The sequence below is a fragment of the Vigna unguiculata genome, chromosome 10 (genome assembly GCF_004118075.2).
Source record: "Vigna unguiculata cultivar IT97K-499-35 chromosome 10, ASM411807v1, whole genome shotgun sequence".
Taxonomy (NCBI): Eukaryota; Viridiplantae; Streptophyta; class Magnoliopsida; order Fabales; family Fabaceae; genus Vigna; species Vigna unguiculata.
In genome coordinates, this window is record NC_040288.1 from 847,671 (window position 1) to 865,191 (window position 17,521).

At 32.9% G+C, this 17,521-nt stretch overlaps 2 protein-coding genes across 3 annotated transcripts; one reads left to right on the forward strand and one right to left on the reverse strand.

Annotated features, from left to right (window-relative positions):
• The first annotated feature begins 228 nt into the window (after positions 1 to 228).
• LOC114165076 (nitrate regulatory gene2 protein-like) lies at positions 229 to 5,105 on the forward strand. The gene is made up of 4 exons (XM_028049730.1): positions 229 to 1,913; positions 2,274 to 2,458; positions 3,226 to 3,449; positions 3,942 to 5,105. Exons 1-4 carry the CDS (start codon positions 695 to 697, stop codon positions 4,732 to 4,734), a joined length of 2,421 nt encoding a protein of 806 aa, XP_027905531.1. The 5' UTR covers positions 229 to 694; the 3' UTR covers positions 4,735 to 5,105.
• Positions 5,106 to 7,730: 2,625 nt separating this feature from the next.
• Positions 7,731 to 12,416, reverse strand: LOC114166865 (serine/threonine-protein kinase D6PK-like). Of its 2 annotated transcripts, none has more exons than XM_028051739.1 (3): positions 12,185 to 12,416; positions 9,934 to 11,387; positions 7,731 to 8,937 (listed from the first exon to the last, which is right to left on the reverse strand). In XM_028051739.1, the coding sequence occupies exons 2-3, from the start codon at positions 11,337 to 11,339 to the stop codon at positions 8,043 to 8,045; spliced, it is 2,301 nt and encodes a 766-aa protein (XP_027907540.1). In that variant the 5' UTR covers positions 11,340 to 11,387; positions 12,185 to 12,416; the 3' UTR covers positions 7,731 to 8,042. The 2 variants fall into 2 exon arrangements, with proteins under 2 accessions (XP_027907540.1, XP_027907539.1); XM_028051738.1 differs by lacking the exon at positions 12,185 to 12,416 and adding an exon at positions 12,067 to 12,174 and having other exon boundaries at positions 8,043 to 8,937.
• Between the last annotated feature and the right edge of the window lie 5,105 nt (positions 12,417 to 17,521).

The window sequence follows — 17,521 nt, forward strand, 5'->3', positions numbered from 1 at the left end:
AATAAAAAACAAATATGAATAATATGCATTATACAAAAGATTACACAAACAACTTTTTATATACTACATAGCTACAATCAATATGCTGCATTGTTCACCAAAATTAATACTGCTGAAGAATTTAATTGATAATCTTTAAAAGAAATATAGTTTTTATATAAGTTTATCGTTCATAAAATTTGAAACATTATCATAGAGCTGGAGCATTATATCCAGAACAATGACATGTTAGGTAAATCATTACAGTAATTATTTATATTGGATATCCCACTAAAAAGATAAATGGTCAATGATCGCACGAACGAAACATGATTACACGAGCCATCCCCTCTTTACTTTATTAGGACCAAAACCCCACACAAACAACAGATAAACAGTGTTCTTGGACTTTAATAAAAATGCTTTAGATACAAACAAACAAAACAACCACAGCTATCACACACTCAGATAAAAAATAGTAACACTAGAAAAACAAGAAAAAAAGAAATGAACATCACCACCACACCAAAATTCTTACACCACTCACTACTTCTTCTTCCACTCCAAAACCCCTTCACACCTTCCCACCCTTAAACCCAGCGCCACCGCCGTTGTTTACCAATTCAGAAAACAACACATTATATATTTTTATATAATCTAATTTCTGTATGTATTCGTAGCATTACGAGTATAGTATACGGTATACGCGCCAAAAATGGGTTGCACAGCATCGAAGCTGGGCAACGAGGAAACCGTGATGCGCTGCAAGGAGCGGCATCGTTTAATGAAAGACGCTGTCTACGCGCGCCACCACCTCGCGGCAGCGCACTCCGACTACTGCCACTGCCTCCGCCTCACCGGCTCTGCACTCTACACTTTCGCCGCCGCGGAACCCCTCTCAGTCGCCGATGACACCCCTGCCGTCCTCCTTCACAAAACCACCAATAATTCCCAACCGTCACCACGTCCTCCTCCCTCCGCCGACGCCGCTTCAGCTAGCCCTAAACTCCCTCGCATAGTAACCTCCGGGGCCACGCGCCGCCGTCAACAGCCGTCGAGACTCCCTCACGTTCTCTCCGAATCGAGTCTCTGTTCCTCGCCGCGAAGCGAGTATTCGAACTTCTCAGCCGCTCAACAACAACCTGAACCCACATCTACTTCACATGCGCCACAACCTCCTCTTCCCGCCGTCACTCGCCGCCGCAAACCGCCGCCGAAGCTCCCTCACATACTCTCTGAATCGAGCCTCTTCTCCTCGCCGCGAAGCGAATACTCGAATTTCTTCGCCACCGCGCACCAAACATCCACGCCTACTTCGCAAGCATCTTCCGTTTGGAATTGGGAGAATTTCTACCCTCCTCCTTCTCCTCCAGGCTCCGATTACTTCCGCCAACGCCAAAACCACAAACCGCAAACAACGCCGAATTTCGAAACGTCGGACTCGGAATCTGAATCGATGTACAATCCGTTCCGTTCAAACTCTCAACGCAATCGCAAAATTGATAACAGTACAAACGTCGATTCACATTCACAACAACAAAAGACAGAACCAGGGATTTCCGAATCAGAAACGGAATCGGAAGAGAAATACTTACATGAACCGGTTCAGACGGAGCGCGAGGAGGTTCGTTGCAGCGAGTGGGAGGACCGGTACAATTCCTCGAGTTCGTCGGAGCAGGAGGAAAGAGGCGCTAGAGTTACCTCACCGTCTAAGACCGAGTATGTCGCCGGAGGCTATGCTCCGGCCGCGAAGAGCGAGAAGGTCAGCGATGACGTGGCGGAGGCGAAGGTAGCGGTGAGACATAGGGATTTGAAGGAGATAGTGGAAGCGGTTAGGGAAAATTTCGAGAAAGCAGCTGCGGCCGGAGATCAGTTATCGGAGATGCTCGAGGTTAGCAGAGCGCACCTTGATCGGAGTTTCAACCAACTGAGGAGTAAGGTTTTCGTGTTCTTCAACTGGTGCCGTTTGGCTTCTCTGAAAGTGCGCCAAAATTTTAAATTAATTCGTTTTAGTCACCTTTTTTAACAAACTCATAAAATATATTTAATTTAATTATTCCTTTTATTATGTAATTATAAAAACGTTTCTTTTTCTTTAGATTTTTCATTTCAAAATATCTCATGTTAATTTTTGCCTACCTTATTTTTAATTCTTAAACATAGAGATTAACAGTAATTTTTTTAATTATGATTTTGTTAATGTTACTTCTTCTCTAATGCTACTACATAGAAATATAAAATTTAATTTTTATATAATTGGTTTCCCTCATAATTCTATAAAACATTGAACGCAGAAACACTTTACCATTCAAATAGTGTACTCAGCAAGCTTAGCTCGACTTGGACCTCTAAACCGCCGTTAGTGGTTAAGTACCGGCTCGACGCCGGTTCGTTGGACGGACCGGACGGTTCAAAGAGTCTCTGTTCCACTTTGGAACGCCTTTTGGCTTGGGAGAAGAAGCTGTATCAGGAAGTGAAGGTAATTTTCTGATTTGTTCCGGGGTAATTTTGTCTTCTTGCAAGTACAATTTTTTAATTGCTAAAAAGTTGCGCAAACCATTCTGAAACTTACATAAATCAATGTCATTTTTTAATATCTATTATTTGATTTCTTATAGAAAACATAATTTAATAGTTTTTAATTGATATATCTTTAAATGATTTAGAACTAATATAAGAATTTAATAAAACTTTGGTGGATTGAAAGTGGGACCCACGGTACTTTGGGTAATTATTATACTTGATGGGTTCGGACTAGTCCCTTCGGTGTATTTGACTAACTTGTGCATTGTTTACTGTGTCCGTATTAAATGTCTAAAGTACCCCTATGTCTAAAAAATTTAAACTTGTAACACTATACATATTTTAGCCAAAATAAATTCAATTTAAAGCAAAATAAAATACATAAAAATGAGCTGTGAATCACTTGCACAATGGTTTCTTTTACGAAATCTCTGAAATACTTGTTTATAATATAAAATCAAATTAAATTTTAATATTAGAGAAAAAAAAAACACACAAAAGTTCCCTAAATTTTTGTGATGAATTGTTGGTTGTCTAAAAGAGGGGCAAAAATGTTGTGTTAAAAATTATACATGTAATATGTCTGTCTAAAAATGGATAATAGAAAAAGTAATGTAATGTTGAATGTTTGAAATTTTTGATGTTGCATTTACTTATATCCAAAATGGTGAAGTTTTGGAAGGTGTGTAGTGGTGATGTATTTTGGTTGGTTTGCATGTATAGGCAAGAGAATGTGTGAAGATTGAGCATGAAAAGAAACTGTCAGCTCTGCAGAGTGTAGAATGCAAAGGTGGTGATGAAGCAAAGGTAGATAAGACCAAGGCTTCCATAACAAGGTTGCAGTCATTAATTGTTGTTACATCTCAAGCTGTATCCACCACCTCAGATGCCATTAATGGCCTTAGGGATGCTCATCTTGTTCCTCAGCTTCTTCACCTCTGTCGTGGGTATGTATGTCTGCTCATTATGCAATTACTTCACTGTTTCTGTGTGTGCTCATACATGAAAGGATAATTAAACACTCTTACCCTTTTGAAATTGAAATTCTATAGCTACATCATGAACCCTATTTCTTGTTCTATGTTTTCCAAATAGTATTCTTCAAAGGGTATTCAATTATTAATTCACAGTGAGGAATTAGATACACAACTCATCAAAATATAAAACATGCTAGTGTGGTGGTTGAAGGAATATAGCTTACTGCTATACTACATCACTTGCTTCATCATTTGTACCAGAGTTTCTTTCCACCTACTGCCCAGCATCTGTAACACAATCTTGGCCCACATTTTACCCATCAAAATCTTGTCCTTTTTGAAATTTGAGGATTCATACATTGCTAAAAAGAATTTACTGATGGGTCAGAAATGAAAAACTACTTGGTACTGTTCATAGACTGTTCTCTCATGTCTGTGATATTACTTATGTACTAAATGCAGAATCATGTATATGTGGAAGTCAATGCATGAGTACCATGAAATCCAAAGCAACATTGTGCAGCAAGTCCGTGGCCTTGTGAACCAGTCCTCCAAAGGTCACTCAACATCTGAATCACACAAGCAAGCAACAAGAGATCTTGAATCAGCTGTTTCAGCTTGGCACTCCAGTTTCTGCCGCCTCATAAAGTTTCAACGTGACTTCATCCTTTCTCTGCATGGCTGGCTCAAGTTGAACCTTATTCCAGTCAACAACGAAAACATCAACAATAACACTGGATCATCGTCATCTCATGTGTTCTCTTTCTGTGATGAATGGAAACTTGCCCTTGACCGTGTTCCTGACACAGTTGCTTCAGAAGCAATCAAGAGCTTCATCAACGTTGTGCATGTGATATCAGTGAAGCAATCCGAGGAGCTGAAGATCAAGAAGAGAACTGAGAGTGCCTCCAAGGAGCTTGAGAAGAAATCTTCATCTCTGAGAAGCATAGAAAGGAAGTTTTACAACTCATATTCTATGGTAGGCATTACCCCTCCTGAGTTAGATCCTGCTAATGGACAGGGCCTGGATGCAAGAGACCCTCTTGCTGAGAAGAAACTGAAACTAGCATCTTACCAGAGGCGTGTTGAAGATGAAATGGTGAGGCATTCAAAAGCTGTTGAGGTCACCAGAGCTATGACACTCAACAATCTTCAGACTGGTTTGCCTGGAGTGTTCCAGGCTATGGCAAGTTTTTCTTCATTGTTCACTGAGGCTCTTGAGTCAGTATGTAGCCATTCACATGCTATGAAGTAGGTCATTGATGCTCTTTTTCTTTGTGTTTCGATCTTAAGTTCGTTGAGATAACATCATCAGGGTTAGTTATTGTATCTAACACTAATTAACCTGAATAATATATCTCTAACGAACTTGAAATTGGAACAATTAGGAAAAGGTTAATCTAGAATCTAAAATCCTCATTCTGGATTACCTGCTGTGGAATTTTGAACAACAATATCAGTCAACACCTCTTCTTTGAGGTTAATCCAGTGTGTGAAATCTTTATTTTGGACTGTCTAATCCAGAATTTAAAAGGGTATTATATAGACTGAGATTGTTGGAGTGCAGAAAGAAATACCCTTCATTGATTTATTCTGCATGGCAATTGAAGTTTAGCTTTTGATCAATATATCAGTATTTGATGATATGTAAATGGATTTCTCTCTTTTTGGTACACACAAATGTATTGAATCACTAAAGAGGATGGAAAATTTTTTATGTATGAATAAATCTCTGCATTGTATTTTGTTTAGATTTTATGCATATCAAAATGAGTTCATATATGGGCTATATAATATTTCCCTAATGAATTCCTCTCAAAAAAAAAAGAAAACATAACAAATTATCTAAAACAAACTCCTATTAAAATAACGATTATAAAGTTCAAGAAATAATAAATTTAAATTATATTAGGAAATGTATTTAATTATAAGGTGGAAGAAAAAAAAGTAAGAAGTGGAGGAAGAAAATATTCTCTTGAAAATAATTTTATTTTAGACATATTCTTCTTGATGTTTTGGGTTAAAAATTGTATTAAGTTTTTATATGGATTATATTCCTAATGAATCCTTTTCGAAAGAAAAGAAAAAACATCACAAATTATCAAAAATAAACTCCTATTAAAATAACAATTATAAACTTCAAGAAATAATACACTTAAATTATATTAGGAAATGTATTATAGTTATAAGGTGGCAGAAAAATAAAGTAAGAAGTGGAGGAAGAGAATGTTCTTTGAAAATAACATTTTTTCTAGGCATACCCTACTCTCATGTTTTTGTTTATATTTATTTGAAGAATAAATTACATGAGTTTGATGATATTGCACAAAACTTCTTACATTTTTAAATAATATACAAATAACGTCAGTAAAACAATTTTTTGAATTATTAAAGAAGGTAAATGTAGAGTGAAAAAATTAAACAGGGTTTGGGCTATCTTACAAAACCTAGTGAGTGCAATCTGTTCTTTTTTATATAGTGTCCTTGTAAATATGGTTTGATTTTATGCTTCAGGAAGTAAATCTTAATATTTTCAAAATTAAATTCTAGAAAAAAAACAAGATAGTTTTTAAACTTTTCTCAATAAATTTACTCTTACAAATAAACTCTCAATCAACACTAACAAAAGTAATAATAAAAAAATTATTAAATGGGTACACAATTTAATTGTTTACTCGTACGATTTTAATTATCAATACCGATACATGAAGTAATGGAATTAACTCAATTAGTTTATGATAAAATAATTGGAAATACGTTTTATTTATTTAGTTATTTGTATGGGTATAATAAGTTCGAAATTTTCTTGCTGTGTGATCTCTTATTATAAAATTCAGTGTATTTTACTTTTCTCTTGCATTAACATCCTTAAAAAAAATAATAGTGTTCTAATCCCCAAAATTTAGAATAATTTTTTTTTATCTCAAATTTGAAAACAATTCACTTGCAGTACCTCCTATTTGAGAAAAAAATATGATTTTAATACGTACAACACTAAAAGGACTAAAATGGTCTTTTTTTTAATTTTATTATTAATTTCTCAAATTTAATATTTAGGGACTTTTTAAAAATTTAAGGGGCTGAAATTTTTTTTTTATTTGAAGATCAAAACCAAACTCATTCTAAATTTCAGAAAACACAAACATAATTAAATAAAAAAAATAAAAAGAGTTATCTCATCTGTTAGGAAGGGTCTGAAGGATAAAAGACAGGTGAATACTCCCATCATTTGAGAATATTCTAAAATGAAGAAAATAAACTTGAAAAAATATAATATAGTTTTCCAAGTATTCATGCTTGTTTCATCTTCATACAAAATTATATTTTTCTTCAATTTAAAAATGAAAATTTATCTGTTTTTATCCCTTTTTCCTCCTTCTCCATTCAAACATACCTTGACTCCAGTCTAGATTTGTTATGTAATGTCATTGTCATGAACAAACCCTGTAGCAGCTTTCAGAAACATCCATGTTTTCATGAAAGGACCATAGAGAGAAAAATGGGGCATGAGCAAATTGTGACAAGGCTATAAAAAGACTACATTATATTGACAAGTCCCCTTTCATCCCCAAGCAAAGAATCTATCACACATGCAGCACAAATGTAGTAGAGGGGACCAAAAACAAACCATGAAAAGTAGTGATTGCATCATTAAAATGGAAAGCCTGTTATGTCAAATGTGGTCCTCATTTTGCTTTTGTGAATTCTTGAACAATCTTCATCTAACATCCATTCAATCATTTCATACTTTTATGTTGCATTTGTTGAGTTCTACACAATGCATTTAGATTGAAGGTTGTTTTTCACAGCCCAAAAAGTAAATGTTATGATGGTGTAACCAAGAGTTAGATTTCATTCATGTCAAGGTATTGTAGGAAAAGTATCATCTAATGAAGTAAAAGTAGTTAACATTTGCATATATTTTGACAAGAAGACAAGTGTGATTTTGTTTTGCTTGTAAATACTTCACTATTTTTTGCTTAAGGACAAAATTTACATACAGTAGGCACAGTTCATGTTGTTCTGCTATTAAATTTGGAGTTTCACCCTTCTAACATAGAATCCATTTAATAAGATGCAAATTACCAACATGAAACTCAAAGTCTAATTGAAAACTATACCTATAGTACAGTATATAAGTTTTTTCCAAGACTTCAATCATTTAAAGACTAATATGTTTTATTCTTAATCATTGTTCTAAGAGATTCTATGTTAACTGACAAAATGAAAGAACAGCACACCACAATGCCATCAGATGAACCTGAATCCTGATAACATCACAAATCTTGCCCAAAAATGTAAAGAGGATTATAAATTATAATGAGAAGTATTTAAATTCTGTATAGAAACACTACATTATGGATTATGCATAAGAATTGAGGGATCAGACAAGGGGAACTGCTGAAGAACCTAATCTAAACTTGGGGTATCAGATTTCCAACTGAAATGGACTTTTACTACAAGGCACCAAAGGTAAGCTGAAATAACATGGTAATGCTGGCAGCACCCATGAAAATGACCAAGAATTGAGAATACAATAAAAAACAGATTGAGGAATCCGAACTAAAAGAACTCAAAGTCCAGATATTTACCCCCAGACTTCATGTTGTCAGTAGTAGTAGTAGTAGCACCAACTATCCTCTTACTAGTGCTGCCAACTCCAACAGCATTATCAGCTGGTCCAACCTTCCCCGGTAGTTCATTCTCCACCGGTCTCGGCACTTCCGGCGGAGTGCTACACCTAATCAATGCCCAGTTCACACCTTCAAAGAAGGGGTGCTGCTTGATCTCTGTTGCACCCCTTTTAACCCCTAGACGATGCTGTGGCTCCTTCACTAGCAAGCCACGGATCAGATCCCTGCTGGCATAACTGGTTGCTGGTGATTCCGGAAACCTGAGTTGCTGGCCTACTACGTTGAAAAGTGTAGCACGGTTTCCTGACCCTTTGAAAGGGGTTTTACCATATAACAGCTCATGCAAGAAAATTCCAAAAGTCCACCAATCAACTGCACTTCCATGACCTTCTCCTTTGATAATTTCTGGGGCAAGGTACTCATGAGTGCCAACAAAGGACATGGATCGAGCTGCAGTAGGCTCGGCGACAAGCTCTGGAAGGGTGCTGGATGGCAGACCAGGATCAGCTCTGGGCTTCCTTAGCTTCTTGTTTTTCTGAGGAAACAACCGAGGAATAAAACATGCAGGTTGGATGCACACTGATGATGGCTCAATACATGCAGGTTGCACACAAAATGCACCACCTGCCCGTTTGGAAGGATCCCCGTCATAGGATGATCTAATAAGAGTAGGTGACACGGCACATCTGAGGGAAAGATCAAAATCTGATAGCATTATGTGACCATCATCTCGGACCAACACATTTTCGGGTTTAAGGTCTCTATACACCACTCCAAGCATGTGAAGATATTCAAGAGCAAGCAGGACCTCCGCAGCATAAAAGCTATATGTAGAGAAAATGAGAACGTAAATCCTTATGGTGATTGTGTGCCCAAAAAGAATTTATTCAACTGTAAAGGCATGCTATGAAGAACAAGATCATCAAGCACCACTTGTGTGCACAAAAAGCAACAAATTGTAAGGCTAATTGCCTCAAATTATGTCTACAGTTTTAAAGCAAGAAGACCCATTTTTTGTATAAAAATGCTACACAAATAGAAATACTCTTATGAGAGTAGCACTTCAGCAAGATACTTGTTTCATAGTTCCCTGAGTGGTAAACAGATCCAGCTAACAATGCTAGATAGACACATATGAGCATATTTCATTAAGAAAATGCACCTCAAGATAACTCATACAAGCTAGATGCACTTAACCTAATCACATCTTTATTGCATCATTGCTTATGAATATGATGCATGAATCACTTAATATGTTTGAATGAAACGAAGCAACAGATTCAAAACTTCACAAAGATTTAAACAAAAACAACCATACATAGAGGACATATAACAAAAGCAGCTATTTTTTCTTGAAATATTGCAGAAAGGCTACTGTTCAAGGGAGGGATTCTAGCAGTAGAGATCCAAGTACTTCGTTTAGTGAAGAAATCATATGAACCACATTACCAATGCAGTTGCATAAGCCAAATTATTCTTATATCTCAACAAATGCAAGACAAGAAAGAAACAAGAAATCAAAAAAATGTTTCTCTGATTCATAAAAATCGAGAAAAAAAATAGTGCAAATTTTAGTTTCAGAGTGTCCTTTTAGCATATCATGAATTAAGAAACAATAAATGATAAGTAAAAAGGAAGATTAGTTACAAATCCTTAATTCCCCATTTCCTTTGAAGAAATTATTTTTTCTCAAACTCTCCAAATGCAAAAAGGATTAAGGAACAGGAAAAAAATTATGGTAGAAAATTTTCATGATGAAAAGTAATTATCAACAAAGAACTCAGGTAAAGAAAAGCAACTAAGTAAAACATAAAGCATACCGTGCAGCATATTCTGAGAAATGTTTCCCAGGTTGCCGCTGCCTTAAAGTGTGCAGATCACCGCCTGGACAATATTCCATCACCAAACACGAGAATCTGTCAGTCTCAAAATGTGTATACAAAGTTGGTAGAAATGGATGGTCCAGCAACTGCAATATCTCCCTCTCTGTCTGTGCTCTAGTCAGCTTCTTTCTGCTTGCAAGGGATGCCTTATCCATAACTTTCATTGCAAAATAACACCGAGTTCCACTCAGTTCTGAAAGATATACACTTCCAATGTCACCACATCCTAGACGTTTGAGTAATCTAAAATGACTCATGCCCAGAATTCCATCCCGTAATCGGATGGCAAGAATAGCCTTCCACCTAGGATCATTTCCTTTGTGAGGCTTATTGGCACTACCAGTTATGTTGCTCCAGTTGCTGTCATCGCTGAGGCCACTGCTATCACTTGCCCGGCTAGCACTAGTTTTGGCACTCTCCAGTGAATCCCCCCTTACACTCCCTTTAGTACTATCACAGTTTCTATCTAAACTAAGCATGCCATCACTAGTCATTGCATCACTCCGATATGTACTAGCACAACTATTAACAATGCTCATCGCAGTGACAACACCAGTACTACCGATACTACTCAGTGGACTGACATTGCCACTTGGAGGCAAAGAAGCATCCCAAACACATTCTTTTTCCTCAGCATCTGGAGGTAGGAGAGAATTCTCAGTATTCTGTGATGCCCGAGGACCCAGAAATGCCAAGTTCCCTATGTCATTTATTTCTTCAACAAGACTTTGCTCGGGAGTAAGAACAGATGGATTTGGTTTCTTTGCAGGAACACGAATTGAGAGATCTTCCAAAAAAGGGCCCTTTGTGGGCAAGTTCTTGATCAAGCAACCAGCCTCGGATTTGTTTTGACCTATCGGTACATAAACTGTTCTCATAAGATCTGTATCAACAGGCTCTGGGGGATGACTAGCACCAGCAAATAAACTTGGACCACCATCCTCAAATGAATAGCTGCTTTCCTTCAATGTATCAACATCAGGCACAAACTCCTCAGCTTCTGGCGAAGAGCCCTTTCCTTTCCATGTCATGGTAGGCTCAAATGTGAGGGACTCCTCAGAAGATCGAGCATCAAATCCCATATCTTCTTGTACCAAATAAATTCGTGCATTGGTTAACTGGGCCACTTCTCTGATTGAGGCCAGATGTGAAAGAGGGACATGCACATCCCTTGTTTTGGACAATTGATTCACTTCTCTGAGTGAAATCCCAGCAGCACCAGAAACCTCCTGGCGGTTATGTCTCTGACCTGGCTCTCTTGCACCAGATGCGTGTGCTTTGGAAACCTCAACAAGGATAGGCAAGTTCCGTGGAAGTAACTTCGGCTCAGCAACCCTCTCCATGTCACAATATCACATAACATCACACAAACAGTTCCAGTTACCAAGCCCCTGCAAAGAAAACCACGAGTTCATTACTTCAACTTGAATTCCAATTCCAAATTAGATAAACAACTATTCAGTATTTACCAACAAACAACACGATGAACATAACCAAGGCAAGTCTTAACAACCAGCCATCATAACAACGCAGAACCAAACAATGAACGAATCAAGCAATCCTAGTTTACATATTATAGTAAGTGAGGACGGCTAAAAGCACACCCAACAAAGAAATGCTACATATAGAAAGCCAATAAACAATTGTAATTGCTTCAAGCGCCAGAAACAACAAGGAAAAGTTTCTCATAGTAGAAATCATAAAATGGTAGTGGAACTGTGGAATGTCATTGAGCTTGACGACGGTGCTTGAAAACAGAAAAAATATTACTTAGAAAGCAGCAAGATTCCAAACCCTTAACAAGAAAAAACCACCCCAGCTTGAAATCAATAATGAGAGAAGCCAGCAGATCAGGAAACTACAGAGTTGCTTGAAGCATCAAAACACTAACTCCATAAGCAATCAAAACCCACTTTTAAGAAAATAAAGTGGAATAAAATTGGTATCTGTTCACAGAAACATGAATCCAAAAAACCAAATTTCTTAACACGTTGAAAATCGTACTAAGAATAAGAATAAGAAAAAAAAAAAAAAAAAAACACCACACATTTCTTTGACAAATGACAGTACCCACATAAACCCAACAATTGCAAGCCATTCTTTTTGAGACAAAGAGGGATCTATGTTCCATAAAACAAAAGGGAAAAGAAGAAGAAACAAAACCAAGCAAAAGGGACAAAATACAAACCCAGCATTGAAATGAAAGAGAAAACTGTGTAATATATTATAATGGAGTCTGTTTCCCTTTGTTCCCACTACTTCAAAGCCAATAACATCAACCACAACAAACACTCTTCCTATTTCCTTCCACCACAAGCCTAACACCAACTCTCTCTCTCTCTCTCTCTCTCTCTCTCTCTCTCTCTCTCTCTCTCTCTCTCTCTCTCTCTCTCTCTCTCTCTCTAAAACTGGAAAATGGTGAGAGTGAAGAAGAAAGAATTCTCTCTCACACTCTATAAAGTGTTGCTGTAGCTGTTGGTGGTGATAGTTATGAACTGTGGGTACAAGCTTTAGCTTTTTTTTTTAATATTATTGTTTTATTTTTTAATTCTTTCTATAATGGTTATTTTATAAAAAAGGTATAATAACAATGAACTCTTTGTTGATTGAAAGTATAAAAAAGGTCTTGGACCAAATACTTATATACTTGACTTTTATTATGATTTCACTTATTTTATGTCTTGAGTATTTACATAGTTATAAAAAAAATTAATTTAATGAAACTATGTAATTAATCAGAGTAAAAAAAAAATCAGTGTTACTCAATTATAAATCAGTAAAAAAATTTACTTTTAGTATAAAAATATTTACAGTGTTACTCCACTATAATAAATCAGTAAAAAAGGTTACTTTTAGTGTTACTACTTTAAAAGTATAAGTATAGTTTATGGCATGCATATAATTAAAAAAGTTATATTTGAAAATTTGACATTAACAGTACGTGAAACTAAATTTTTAAATAATAAATTAGTCATATCTAAATGAAATAAAGTGAATAAACGTAGATAAAGGAATATTAAAAAAATATTGTCTCAGTATCAATTATTGCATCTTATAGTAAATAATATGTATTAATAAGAATATATAATAATAATAATAATAATAATAATAATAAATATTACAGGAACATTAGACTGAAATCTCACATATAAATATTTTTTTTTCTCATGTTCTAATAAAAATGTAATTTCCTTTTAGGAGTATAATTTAATTTTAAATAAAAGAAAATTAAATTAATTAATAATACTATGTCTGTTTAAAACAAAGAGTAGAGTGTAATATATATATATATATATATATATATATATATATATATATATATATATATATATATATATATATATAACATTCACTTTCTCTTTTTTCTTTTTCTCTTTATTTCTTAGTGAATATCAGTAAATAAGAAAGAGGGCACATTATATTTCTCTGTTAAAAAAAAGTGATATGACATTAAATATAATAATAAAGATAGTTCTTCATAAGTCATGGTATCCAGATATAAATAATTTAGAAATGGAAAAAAATTATGAAGAGAAACTGATAGTGATAATTATAGAAGTAAATAAAATATATTACATATATAAAACACATATATTAAAACAATTCACGATCTTCATTAATTCTAAAAATTATAATATTAGTCCAAGATAGAAAAAAAAAATGAGAGTGGGACCCACAGTGTTGGTTCTTTAAGGTACACTTCTTTTCTCTCTTTCATCAACGTCAAGCCGTTTTCCTTGATTGGCTTTTGGAATTCTCAAATGGCGCGTGATTCCAACTTCTTTTTAGACGCGCGTGTGTTTCTTTTCCTTTGTTTGTTGTGATGAAGTGGAATATCCTTCATTGGAAGTGGATTATGATTAGCGAGAGGGGCCCATTTTTTTTTTTTCAAAATACCAATTTGGGTTGGCCCACTTCACAGCTACTCTATTTTTCATTTAATGATAGTTATTAAGAAAGTAATGAATATTCTTTTAAATTTAGACAGAGGTATCAACTTCTTGGTCAGATCAATCTTATTTATTTTGAAGGTAAAAATTCTGTAATATGACTCTGTCTTTTTAAAAGTTTCGTAATCTAAATATATTTTATATATTTATTATATTAAATGAAAGTAAATTGGGTAGGCTCGTTTATTTAATAGCACTAAAATGAATATACATAACTATTTCATTAATAATTAATATAAAGATAATAATTAAAAGTTAAAATATAATATAATGAGAGATAAAGAAGGTTGAAGAAGTTAAATCCTACACCAAAGACTTTATATGAATCATATTCGTATTACAATTTTGCAATATGAATTTACATAATTACATAAAGATTAAGAATAATTAAGCAGTAAATCATAAAATAAAATATTCTATGAATCTTAGACTCATCAAACTGGTATATTAGTAAAATCATTTATTATAGTCTTACTATTTTACTAATTGTCTAATTAACTTTAGCATCAGTATCTTTCCAAGTTCTCCCTTTGTGATTATTCAACTGTTACTTTATAAAGAGACATCTACATTAAATGTGATGAGTCAAATTCGATCACGAATTGAGATTAATTGATTTATACTATAAGCTAATTATCTATTTATTATTAAAATTAATATTTAATTTAATACGTTTCTGTTTATACTTTGTGTGATGTGATTTTTGTATTTTTAATTCTTTCTAAATTTTATTCCAAAAGATTATAATTATTGATTTTGATATGTTGAATGAATAAATTTTACTTCTAATCTTGCAAACTAGTTATTCCTTTATAGTATAAAATCATTAATTTTGATTTGTAAAATTCGTTTTAAAATAAGTAAATATCATTTATTTTATAAACCTAAAAAAATTGAAAGTATCACATATCGATATTATATTTCGAATCCTAGTAAGTATGATTTAGAATGTTTGATTCTTTTTTACTAAACACAGGCTACAGAAGCTGTCAGTGATAATCGTATTACAACAAAGATTAAAAAACTACATGTCAGAACGGTTGGGTGAGAGAAAACTAAAGAATTTTATATTTTAAAACTATTATTATTTTTAGTAATTAATTGATCATGGACAACTCATCATATAATAATAGTTATTAACGAATTTTAACTTTAATAACAACTCATCATATAAAACATTTGTACGAGGTTTTCAAATTAGAATATTTTAATGCTTATAAGAATTAAAAAATTTACATGACTTACAATAAATTTTTCTCTCTTTAAATTGTATAAAACCTAAAAAATTATAAGAACTAACACAAGAGAAGATTTAAAAAATAAAAAAAGAAGCGAAAACTAAAAATGTACTTAAGGTATAAAAACTAACGGCAACCATAAATATTTTTAGAATATGGAATACAATAATTTGGTGCATGGTTCCAACGGCTCTGGTTTCTTTCACAGTGTGAAATGTCAGGAAAGCCCTTTGAAAATGGACAAACAGTGACCGTACGATGGCGCCGGAGAAATTGAACAGAGGAAACGCATGCGCGTGCACGGTGGCCTCCGTGAACTGGCAATGCAACAGATCTTGCAGTGAATAATAATCCACAAAAACAAAACCAACCTGAACTCAATAGTGACCGATCAGAGACCCTAGTGTTCCTTGGTCCCATTATTCCCTACGGCTATGTTCTTCCCTCTTAACTTAGATCAATATTTATTTTTTTAATATTTTTTTTTGTCCTATTCAGCTTAGACATCGAAATCAAAATAATATCGTTATAAATATAAATCGGGTTTCTGAAATATTATCCTTTCTGAAATATATAATTTTGTCATAAATGTATTCTTAGAAGATTTGTAACGATTAAGAAAAAAAAAATCTAAATTATTTATGATATCAACTTTTAAATAATGTGAGACTATTAAATATATCAAAATGTAAAATATATATATAGTTAATTAAAATAATAAAAATATGGTTAGTTATCATATTCAAAATATTTTCTATTCAAAATATTTTATGATTCAAAATTTAGATTTACATCAAAATTTTATACATGAAAAAAAACTTGGTTAAAATATGTTTTTGGTCTTTTAACTTTGAGTGAATTTTGGAATTAGTCCATCTCAAAATTTTAGATCAATTTAGTCATTCATCTTTCGAAATACGTAGATTTAATAATTTTAATCAAATTTTGTGTTAAATTTATTTGACATTTCAAACGTGTTTCATAATAATATTTGAGTTGTTTCGTATACATTTCAAGACTGTATTTGAGTTGTTTGTCCTGTTTGACGCATTTTTGCTTTAATGTTATGTTAAGTTAAATACTATTCGAAACACGCTTGAAATGTCAAATAAATCTAGCAAAATTTGATTAAAAATATTAAATTCACGTATTTCGAAAAATGAATGACTAAATTTGTTTAAAATTTTGAAATGGACTAATTACAAAATTCAATGAAAAGGACCAAAAACATATTTAATCCAAACAACTTCAAAAAGTAAGAAAAGAATGAATTCATATTATTTTTAATTTGGATTTAAATATATATTATAAAGTATATAATTAGATTGTTACCAACTTAGTACCTACCATGTGTTATTATTGTTTACGGTTAATTAAAGAGAAGCATAACTTACTCTTCTGGACATTGAGTGCACTAAATAAACTAAAATAGATTTATTTATTATTATTGATTTTATTATTCTATTGTCTATTTTACTACTTTTTATGTTTTTCATTTTTTAAACGTTTTATCAATATGTTAAACATGTGGCATCCACGTATTATAATTGTGTTTTTAATCTACATAAATGAATTTAAAGTAGATAAAATATAATTCGATATTTCGATTGTGTTTTTACTGAAAATGTTAAAATGTAGGCATGATATATATCATTATCTACCAAATTGTTATGTTGTTTAATTTGAGAGAAAATTATTAACATTTCTCATTTTTAAAACTACAATCCTAACTTCTAAGACATTTTTTACTAAGAGTATTTATAATAGAACATAGTTTAAAATTGTTTTTTTTCTTAAATATGCAGATATTTGCAATGTTATATAGTTTAAAAATCATATATGATAATAAAAATATTTGTATATCTCTAAAATGGATACTAAACAATTATCTTTGACAGATATTTAGGGGTAGGAAAATTTCACACACACACCTCTTTATTTTTCTACCCTTTCCAATACATAATAAAAAAAATTAACATTTATATTTTTTTAGTTAATTTATTCTAAATTATTTTATACTTTGAAGTAAAAGTGTTAATTTATTAGTGTTGAAAAGGTGTTGATTGAAAAATAGATGTTTATGTATCATTAGCCTTAAGAATAATACGTGTGCACATTTCATTTAACAGTGTATTTTGATATCTTGCCATCAAAATAAAAAATGTTTTTTATTCTTTATAGTAATTTGTATTTGGATTTTTTGTTTAGAATCAAGTAATTAATTTATGTTATTTATTACGAAAATATTAATTATTGAATTTTTTTATAATTTAATTTTACAAAACTATATTTGTATTTATAAAACTAAAATTAAGATCCGGTAACATACTTTCACTT